The sequence below is a fragment of the Denticeps clupeoides genome, chromosome 8 (assembly GCF_900700375.1).
Source record: "Denticeps clupeoides chromosome 8, fDenClu1.1, whole genome shotgun sequence".
Taxonomy (NCBI): domain Eukaryota; kingdom Metazoa; phylum Chordata; class Actinopteri; order Clupeiformes; family Denticipitidae; genus Denticeps; species Denticeps clupeoides.
Window position 1 is genome coordinate 18,870,503 of NC_041714.1, and position 11,088 is coordinate 18,881,590.

The 11,088-nt window shown below is 47.0% G+C and overlaps 1 protein-coding gene across 1 annotated transcript; it reads right to left on the minus strand.

Annotated features, from left to right (window-relative positions):
• Window positions 1-343: 343 nt before the first annotated feature.
• On the minus strand, window positions 344-10,864 carry LOC114795716 (receptor-type tyrosine-protein phosphatase H). Its single transcript, XM_028989295.1, has 20 exons — window positions 10,696-10,864; window positions 8,880-8,964; window positions 7,448-7,690; window positions 6,874-7,116; window positions 6,528-6,779; window positions 6,154-6,420; window positions 5,773-6,039; window positions 4,297-4,574; window positions 4,018-4,261; window positions 3,672-3,941; window positions 3,166-3,241; window positions 3,026-3,076; window positions 2,861-2,942; window positions 2,700-2,790; window positions 1,756-1,826; window positions 1,545-1,682; window positions 1,349-1,471; window positions 1,112-1,272; window positions 907-1,042; window positions 344-693 (listed from the first exon to the last, which is right to left on the minus strand). Exons 1-20 carry the CDS (start codon window positions 10,741-10,743, stop codon window positions 547-549), a joined length of 3,273 nt encoding a protein of 1,090 aa, XP_028845128.1. The 5' UTR covers window positions 10,744-10,864; the 3' UTR covers window positions 344-546.
• Between the last annotated feature and the right edge of the window lie 224 nt (window positions 10,865-11,088).

Genomic DNA, 11,088 nt, shown 5'->3' on the forward strand with positions numbered 1-11,088 from the left:
TCAACTTGCAAGGTTCAACACATTCGGAAGCCCGCATCAAAGGCCACGTCCGGACGAAAACGTTTCTCCCTAAAACGGGAAAGTTTCTGTCCGATCTGCCGTTACGTCCACATGGAAACGGCATTTTAGGCAACATACATTTTCTGAAATGTGTTTCAGAGCGAATTTCTCTTTTACGTGAATCCGAATGGCGAGTCGCTGGCGTATTAGCCCAACCTAGAACGTTTTTTAAGAAACCGAGAAAAACCTTCTCGTGTGGACGGGCCTTAACTCTGCCGTGATCTGATAAGATAAGATGATCCTTTATTAGTCCCACAAGTGAGAAATTTAAAAGGTTGGAGCCTATTTTTTTGTATTTTTTTTTTTTTTAATTTTGCCAGGACCAAGACAAGAGGCAAGGGTACAAAAAACACTTGTTTAAAGAAAAATATAGTTTTAATGTGACATAAAAAGGAAAAATAAATTAAGATGACTATTATTGTTTACAGGGTTCTCTGGGGAAAATTACATAACCCAATTCCCATGTGACCCGATGAGGAGGAGAAATCAGGCCGTCCGCTCGGAGTGGAATTCGCGCAGGGCTGTGGCGTTCGCGTAGATCATGTCTGAATTTTCATACACCGGCTCTTCTGGGACGTCGCCATTAAACTGCAGACAGTCCATGATGCACTGGTGCAGGAATATGTACTGAGCCTAGAGAGGGACGGATGATGTGAGAGAGCCGTCAATCATGTCTACAGACCCCTCCCCCTTTTAAGCTATCTTTTTATTAACATCATTAAAGCTCATCGTCTGGGTCTCAGAAATAATTACACGTCTGGGTGGGTAGTTAGTTCCTCTCCCAACATGCAAATAGGCACTACTCAGCCACTTCCTGTTTCATCTGGTTAAAGATGAGTGCTCTACCTCGGTCTGTACCATGAGGGGTCGGCCCAACCTCATGCGGCGCACCAGCGCTGCGATGCCCACCGCCTTCTCTCTCTCCAGCTGCTGCAGGAGGACGTCCAGGGCGATCAGGGTCCCCGTCCTGCCCACTCCAGCACTGAGTTCAACGTTCAGCCGTTAGGAGTTACTGGAACTGGTCGTGGTTCGCGGTGGATCGTAATGTTACCTGCAGTGGACCACAGTGGGCCCGTGGTTTCTGGAAGCTCCTATGTGATTCCGGACAAGGCCGCGGAACTGGATGAGAGATTCTGTCCCGATGGGAACGCCGTGGTCCGGCCAGGATGTGAAGTGGAAGTGCTTCACCACCCGTTGCTCTGATGTCGTTTCCTGAACACACACACACAGTCTAGTTTCAGTAGAATGGAGTAGAACAGCAATATCTGCTGGAGCGAAGTCCACTCACGTTTTGAACCTCAAATTCTCTCAGGGTCCAGTCTGTCTCTTTCTGCTCCGACAGAACGGTGACCCGGAGGCCACCATATTGGCGGGGTGCGAAGTCCCCGGGCCAGTACTGCTCACATTTCACCTGAAAACCGGAGGAACACGTTTCCTACCCTGGTCCAGTAGGGATTACTTCCACCACCACGCTGTGGTTTTACCTTTCCGGCCTCTGTGCAGTTGGTTACCATGACGACGCCCAGTGACCGCTGCTCCCAGACCATGCGCCAGAAGTCATTTACGGTGCCGGGGAGGGGTCCTTGGGCCGCAATGTACTGCCTGCCGATGCCACCGTACCCCTGCGGAGGAGATCACGGGCTTTATGAGGATGCGGAGGCTTCAACAACAGGCCTGCTGGTGGCGCCGCCTTACAGTCATGTAGCTGGCGTTGATGTAGTCGGAGTTGTGGTTCTGCACGCTGAGCTTCACTCGAGAACAGTCATCTGGCCGTATGAGAATAAAAGTAGGGGTGTTGAAATGAATGTCATAGTCGACACATCGTGATGCAGATGTGGATGATTCTGCATCGGTGCTGTGCAGAACATAATCGATTATGTCATATTCATGTTGCTCGGTGATTTGCGGCTTGAAAATTCTTATTACAAAGCAGCGCCGGTAGGAGTTCATCCACACAGACGTGCATAATAAACGTTTATTTCACTCCATTCAAACGCGCAGCCAACCGAACGCTGGTGCTGAATGCCCATATGGACGGTTTATTTGCTCCAATGAGCAGAAAAAAACGGTCGCCGCTCATTCCGCACTCGTCTGATGCCACGAGCGGCAGAAAAAGTCCCGGTTGAACAAGGCCTTGACTCTCATCGTATTTGAAAACATAATGTTGAGGGTTGAAGTTTATTGTCACGTGTACAGCGTACAAAGCACAATGAAATTCTTACTTGAAAACCCCTCCCACGCAGACAGAACATAGGACGTGATACACAGAAGACATAGAAGACAAAGTGGTGCAGCAGCAATAAATAAGTCGCATAAAGTGAATGTGCATAGTTTAAAGTGTCAGTGCGTAATGTTAAGCAAGTTATATATAGTAAAGTGTACATCGGTTTATTGCTCGTAGAGAGAGAGCGATTGAACTGGGGAGGAAACTGGTCCCGAATCGTGTTGGGCACGTGTGAATTGTCCCTGAGTCTCTTGCCTGAGACTCAGGGACAGGCAGGAAAGTAAAACGTGACAGTGCAGGGTGGCTGGGGTCTTTCACCACCCTCTGCAGAGCTTTCTTTGTCCTGAGCAGTGCAACTGCCGTACCATGTGAAGGAGTGTAGAAAAATTGATCGCCGTAAAAAAAAGGTACTCACAGGGCAGGACGTTGACGAAGCGGTTCTTCGCCTTGTTTTCTGGGAGCAACGCGGCGTCCGTCAACTGCCCCGTCCCCACCGAGCTAAAGTCCTGCGACACACGGCCCACACTGCTCAGGTGTGCAATGGTCCTTCAACCCAGAAGCCATTGGTTCTCATACCTTATACTCCTCTGCAAACCTCAGGTTCTCGTCACAGCTCATGGTCTTAAAATGCTCTGGGAAGCGGTGCGCCGGGACGGCCCTAGAAGACAGTCCAGCCAGCGGAGGCTTACACAAGACACGCAGGCTGCTGAGCAACAACACGACACAACGCCGAGCACGTACGTGTATTTGCCTCCGGACACCGAGGGCTTCTTCATCTGGTCTGGACCTCTCCTGCGGGCACCAACGGTGGGAATTCAAGCTTTTCAAGGACGTGCTCAGCCGGGCTTTAATGTAAAAAGTCACCGCATTCGAATACAGACCTGCGCCGCCAAAGGAACAATCCCACGCCAGCCAGGGACACCAACAGCATGATCAACACCGGCAACCAGATGACCGCTGGGGAGCAATGAAGAACGTATCAGATTCTATTTAAACGGCACGCGTCCATTAGGAAAGACATGAAGGTGTGGCTGACATCTTGGATTTTTATCTGGATTTTTCGTATTAACCCTGATGTCATGGGACATTCGACATTTTTTTGGTGGCAGTGGTGGCCTAGCGGTTAAGGAAGCGGCCCCGTAATCAGAAGGTTGTCGGTTCGAATCCCGATCCGCCAAGGTGCCACTGAGCAAAAGCACCGTCCCCACACACTGCTCCACGGGCGCCTGTCATGGCTTCCCGCTGCTCACTCAGGGTTAAATGCAGAGGACAAATTTCACTGTGTGCACCGTGTGCTGTGCTGCTGTGTATCACATGTGACAATCACTTCACTTTCACTTTATTGTTTATTACTTTTACATGATGGCCAGGCGCCGGAGCGACATACTCGTGGTGGTGGCACAGCTGGCTGGAACAGCCTCGCTCCTCATGTGAGCCGAGACGGACGTAACCGTCACTCCGTATGTCTTCGCCGGCTGAAGTCCTTGTATGCCGACTTCCATTCCTGGCTGTGAATGAGATTCGTTATGGACTATTGACCCGTCTCCGCCGTTTACGATGACCTCCACAGCAGTCCACACGCCAGCCGGCGGAGTCCAGCGGAGACGCAGGGACAAGTCTGCAGGCTCACAGCGCACGTCGCTCACGACCGCTGGAACTGCGGAATAACGCGGAAGCCGTGTTAGCGAAGGACATTTTCCTCATTGTCTAATCAGGGACGGAGAGGGACGTACCTAACGTCAGAGTGTGCGTGCACTGCAGGAGACGGGTGGCGAGTAACTCGTAGCACAGGCTCACGTCGTACGTGAATCCCGGTCGGAGGTTCGAGAAGGAAACCTTGTTATCTGACACGGTGCCGTTCACAGTGCCATTCAGCACTTGTGCCGTGGAAAAGAGTCCCGGGACCTCGGCCTCGATCCTTGACTCGGTGACGTTCCACCGGGCGACGGCACAGTTGATGGCTGGAAATAAGGAGGTCTTAGGGAACGTTTGCGGCAAGTGGAGGGTCTCGCCAGGAACGAAGTGCGCTTACTGGTTAGAGTCGAGAACGGGTACCCGCTGCTCTTCACCCCCTCGAACTCGGTGTACAGAAAAAGGTCGTATCTTGTTCCAGCGGTGAGAGCTGAGACGGTCAGTGTCACCTCTTCCTGCACTCCTCCCGCCGTCTGCAGCTCGGTATTGTTCTCGAACCTCAGAACGTAGCTGTAGCTCTTTTTGACGTTTAGCCATTGTAATTCGAATCCCGTCTCGCGTCGATTTGTCACAGTGACGCCATGGACGTTTAGGGGACCTAAGGACATAGAAATGAAGAGACCCAGGGTATGAGGTGTCCCCTAGGCCATATATGAAAAACATGAAGCAATTTTGTCTTGCACGCTCTTGTCAACAGCTCAAACCCGTACTGTGATGATTTTTCTGTTTTTCACATGCACATTGCCTACATATATACACAACTCGCGGCTCGTTCCTCCTTACACTGTGGCTCCCTGTGGCTTCGGAACACAAATGATGAGTGTATTATATTTTGAATCTGTTTTTTATTAGTTTGAAATTGGAAGACTATTGTGATCTTGTTTACATTCAAATGCAACGTGTTTTAATTTTTCGACACTCAGACACTCAAATGCGTCACAAATGCCCTATATGTGCATTTGCCCACCAGAGTTGTTAATCAGTTTGCTCCATTAGATTAGCATTTCACAATCTGACGCCTGTTGGGGTCAGTAAACAGTTTTTTGCAGTATTTAAAAGTTGCAAAATTTTTAACATATTTAAAAATTAAAACAATTTCATTTTGATATCATATATCAGTCTCTTATCTATTCATATGGTTATTTATTTAATTATTTGTTTCATTTTGAACATTTTGGGGTTTCAAACACATGAGCCTAGTTATTTTATACATAGCATAAAAGTAAAAATGATATATGCAGTGTTAGCTTAATTTTACAAAAATTGTCAAAAAGAATTTGCGGTACCCAGTGCCGGAAACCGGGTCCAAATGGACCTTTGAGTGTTAACTGGTTACCGACCCCCCGCACTACACCCTTTAAAATTGTACTGTCAGACGTGAAAGGTACATGATGTAAGTGTGTGAGCGAACAAACAGAGCACTCCCATTGGCCGGCCCGCCCAGGTGGTCCCATCCAGATTCTCCACGGATGTGGACCTCCAGGGAAATGGCAGGAACCACACGGAAGCAGGAAGCACTCCATATTTGTTATGTACATAGGGACATTGCAACAGCTTTTATTGATATATGGCCGAAAAAAAAAAAAAATCTATATATATTTATATATTTGATATATATTATATATTTGATATATATTATATATTTTATATTCTGGTCTGCAGAAAATGAACCGCATTCTATATTTCACACATACTTTGGAAGGTGGCTCATTTTAATGCATGAAACACACTGGTGAAATGATTTAAATATTTTGGGTAAGAGCCGAACACGACGGGAATGAACGATGGGACCTTACTGGTGACGTTACTGAAGTTATAGCCCCTGCTCCTCGCTCCTTCAAACTCGGTGTAGAGAATGAAGTGGTATCTTGTTCCAGCGTCCAGAGAACGGACCGCGAGGGTAACGCTCCCTTCGGCCTCCTGTGTGCAGGTGTTGGCCTCCGTGCCGTTGCTGTACGTCAGTGTGTAGTTGTAGTTCCGGTTGCTGGTGACTTTGCTCCAGTTTAGCACTAGTTCTGTTTCGCTGCGATTTGTCACACTGATGCAGTCAACATCGAGGGGACCTGAAAGACGGGAGACGTGTTCCCAGACATTCTCATTTCGCAGCTACAGGACCAGCACAGTAACAGAACTATTTAAGAATGGGGGCTGAAACGTCAACGAAAGAAGGTCCTTACTGGTAACATTAGAGAATTTATACCCGCTGCTTCTCACATCTTCAAGCAGGGTGTAGAGGGTGAAGTTGTACTTCGTTCCAGCAGACAGAGACGAGACCGTGAAGGTGACTGTGTTCTTTCCTGCATCTCCGGTCGCGTTCAGCTCCGTATTGTTGCTGAATGCCAGGACGTAGCTGTAGATGTCGTCGTTGTTGACTTTTTCCCATTCTAATGTCAATTCTGTCTCACTGCGTCCAATCACATGGACACCAGCAACGTTCTCAGGAGCTAAACAGAGTGCAGAGTGGATGTTCTCAAAAAAATCTCAGATATTTCTCTAATCCCGAAACTGTGGGAAATAATTTAAATCCCATAAAAAGGTGAGACGTCCTTACTGGTGAGCGCCGTGAAGTGGTAGCCGCTGCTTCTGACATCTTTAAACACCGTGTAGAGAACGAGGTCGTACTTGGTCCCGGCAGAGAGGGACGTGAGGGTCACTCCCGCCTCGCCAGTTGCGTTCAGCTCGGTTCCGTTGCTGAACGCCAGGACGTAGCTGTAGATGTCGTCGTTGTTGACGTTTTCCCATTCTAATGTCAATTCTGTTTCACTGCGTCCCGTCACTCGGACACCAGCAACGTTCTCAGGAGCTAAACAGAGCGCAGAGTGGATGTTCTCAAAAAATCTCTAATCCCGAAATTGTGGGAAATAATTTAAATTCCATAAAAGGTGAGACGTCCTTACTGGTGAGCGCCGTGAAGTGGTAGCCGCTGCTTCTGACATCTATAAACACCGTGTAGAGAACGAGGTCGTACTTGGTCCCGGCAGAGAGGGACGTGAGGGTCACTCCCGCCTCGCCAGTGGCGTTCAGCTCGGTACCGTTGCTGAACGCCAGGACGTAGCTGTAGTTGTTGCTTCTGTTCCACGTTAATGTTAACTTTGCTTCGCTGCGTTCCGTCACGTTCACTCCAGCAACGTTTAAAGGCCCTAAACACAAAATCCAAACTTTCTATCAACAACAGACCCTGTGGGATCAAGCTTCTGCCTTCCCATCAGTCGTCCCAGCAGGTCTACCACTCAAAATGTCCCTGTGACATGAACCATGTCTCTTTTTTTAACTGAAAAAACATCGGAACCAGTGAACCAAAGTTGGCAGTGAGAACAGTTCAAAAGACCATTAGTTCTGGCACCAGTCATGTGACTATTATTTAGTCCAGTTTCTCAGGAGACACTGAGCACAGGGCGTGGCTCCGGCCCACTGCAGACATGATCAATAAAACAATTCAAATAAATCCCACAAAAGGTGAGACGTCCTTACTGGTGAGCGCCGTGAAGTGGTAGCCGCTGCTTCTGACATCTTTAAACACCGTGTAGAGAACGAGGTCGTACTTGGTCCCGGCAGAGAGGGACGTGAGGGTCACTCCCGCCTCGCCAGTGGCGTGCAGCTCGGTACCGTTGCTGAACGCCAGGACGTAGCTGTAGTTGTTGCTTCTGTTCCACGTTAACGTTAACTCTGCTTCGCTGCGTTCCGTCACGTTCACTCCAGCAACGTTTTCAGGAGCTGAAAACAGAAATCGTTACTGCTGTCCTGGTAATAATCACAGGGACACCGGAGCTTAGTGTGGACCTCCAGCCCTCCACCACCGCGCAGCAACAATGCCGCCTGGCCACGTATCGGGAAGGTATTATCACCAACTGGCCTGATAAGAGTGTCCTTCGAACTGTGGGAGGGACCCTGGACACCTGGAGGCTCAATCCAAGGCCTCCTTGTGACATTAACTGCATATACACCAATCAGCCATAACATTGTGACCAACAATTGAGTAGGTTCCCCTTTTACCTGAAAGTTGAGTTGTGGCAACTGGAAGGAAGTTGGCTTGTGACCACAAACCTGGAGGATAAATTTTTGGTCACAAGCCAACTTCCGTCAGATTGACAAAGTTCTGTGGATGCAGAATGAAACGTCTCTACATTAAAGTGAGAAAGTCCAGTTGCCACGACTCAACTTTCAGACAAATTCACCTGGATGACTGAGAATCTTCACAGACATTTGTCCCCCTTTTACCACCAAAAAATGAGTAGGTCCCCCTTTTACTACCAAAACAGCCCTGACCTGCCCAGGCATGGACCCCACTGCTCCTCTGGAGGTCCTGTTAGGTGATACCACCTATAGGTGCACCTCCCACAGGTTCTCAGTTGTCAAACTCATTGTAGTGTTGCTTAAACCAATTGCGAAATACCATTTCCATGAATGGGTGAAATTGGTTTGCCAAAGTAGCTTCCACGTGAAAGCAGGAGCCAAGGTTTAGATTACATTTACAGCATTTAACTGAGCAGATGCCTGAAATGACAATAAAAATCTATTCTACTAACTTTAGGTCACTGGTAATTAATTTGTGTGATAACCACACAAAGATATAGCGTTGAAATACAGGAAACCCAAGAGTAAAACCACCAAAATCAGTAAAGACTGCAACCAAAAATACTACACTCTATAACAGGAGAAGAAATAAGCAGCATGAGGTGCTGACATCGGAGGTGGTAGTAGCCTAGTGGGTAAAACCAGAAGAGCACAAAGTCCCAGGTTGAAACCCAACTTACTGCCATTGTGTCCCTGAGCAAGACGCTTATCCCTGGGCGTCTCCGGGGGGGACTGTCCCTGTCACCACTGGTTATAAGGTGCACTGGATAAGGCCGTCTGATAAATGCCAAAAATGCAAGTGCATGCTGTAAAGAAAAAAAAATCTCACGTGCTACTGTAGTATGAGTAGAAGGTGCAGTCGATGGAGCTGTCGGAGCTTCAGTTGTAGTCCCAGTTGCTGAATCCTTTGTTTCCTATTCAAGGGCATTAAAGGGATCGCTGGTAACATGTTCATTACAGCGAGAAATACACTGATCAAAACGTGAACGGAACACAAATGTGAGATATCCTAGGCCCGAATGAATGAAATATTCATACTAAATACTTTGTTCTTTGCATAGTTGAACGTGCTGACGACAAAGTCACACAAAGATTATCGATGGAAATGAAATGCATGAACCCATGGGGCTCTGGATTTTAAGTCACACTCAAAATTAGTGCGGTGCTGCTGGACTTGAACCTCCCTTTTCATGGGGTTGTAAGGATTTTGCTGTTAACCTGTCCAGAGAATTTCAGATCGTATTCTTGTATCCAGGGTAAGTGACGTGACCAACAGACACCACTTGGTATGAGTGAGCGGGGAAACTGCCATTTAAATTCAGAAACACAGTTACTACCACAACATTGAAGGATTTGCGTTAAAGTTTCCGATGCATTTCATGAAACTTGTGTTTTTGCAATTCCTGCCGAGAGACCACGACAACGTGCGAAAGGAGCACAATGCTGTCAACATTAAATCATACCCTCGAATAGCAGTTGATCCAAAAAGCACATTCAAGAATCGAGGGAAGTTTAAAAAATCCACAAATAATTGAAAGCATATTCACACATATATATATGGTGGTTTGTAAATGCAGGTTTGTCGGTTTGTGAATAAATGTAACTGGACTTTTTTTTTTTTTGTTGCTGAATGAAGAAATATATTTGTGAACGGTGTGATATTTATTTGTGAATTTTGAAACTAAACTATCTCCATACTGGCAGCGCTCCTGCACAACGGCGGAGGTTGCGGCCCTGCTGCTGGGCTGTTGCCCTCCTACGGCCTCCTCCACGTCTCCTGGTAGCGCCTCCCTGCTCTGGACACTACGCTGACGGACACAGCAAACCTTCTTGCCGCATTGCATTGCACAGCTCGCGTCCATCCTGGATGAGCTGCAGTTACCTGAGCCACTTGTGTGGGTTGTAGACTCCACTAGAGTGAAAGCACCGCCAGCATTCAAAAGTGACCAAAACATGAACCAGAAAGCACAGGAACTGAGAAGTGGTCTGTGGTCACCGCCTTTATTGGGGACATCTTGCTAATTCTCCCACCTATAATTTCCACCTGTTGTCCATTCCATATGCACAACAGCATGTGAAATTGATTGTCCATCAGTGTTGCTTCAGTGGACATTTTGATTTCACAGAAGTGTGATTGACCTTTTTATTTATCCCTTTATTTTTGAATGTATAAAAGAGTGTATAATGAGAAACGTTATATTTGCTCCAGCTAGAGGCACCACTGCATGGTACCTGCTCAACACAATGTGACTCACTTCATACCAGACTCCTGATTCTCCACTGCAGATGTAGGGCCAAAACCAAGCATGTTCTTTAATCTGTCATTAATATCTGCACTGGCTGGAGATGTTCGGACAGAAGAAAGAAAGACTGGCTGCAAAATGTTGGTTTTTATATTAACAAATAATGAGATATCAGGAGAAATCAAATGAAGGTAGATCATAAACTGCTCATCAGAAACAATTGTTCCTGTAATAATTGTTCTTATTTTTATCGAAAAACACCTTCATCCCTTTATCTCTGCCAAAGATACTGTAGTAGTGCTGTAATATGTAGAGCTGCAACCGTATGGATTAATCAACGAATGTCCGAGATACGTGAGAAAGTCTATAATTACATTTTTAATCATAAGCAGAGGTACTCACCAACAGCAAAAACGCAGCCAGCCACAGGAACCACACCGCTTTCCCCATGGCCTGCAGCTTCACTGGTCTGCGAACTTTTATTCAAACACTGAAACGTCTCTCCTGGGACTCTGCACTGGGTAATGACCTCCTCAGGCGACTCTCGCCGCATTTCAACCTTTGTTCTTCAGCATACATCTGCTTCTCGTACTTCCTTATTCCCTCCCTCTCTCTCTGCCCTATATCTCTGATCAGCAGTTTTCGAACTAATAAAATCAACACGTGAACCTGACTCTCTTTGGGGATTTGGTAATTATTCATTTGTATGAACATATTTTGTTTTTTTTATATATATATTTGATTTATACGGATCCATTTGTGATTTTCTGTGATTTCCACTGGGCTGTAATTGAC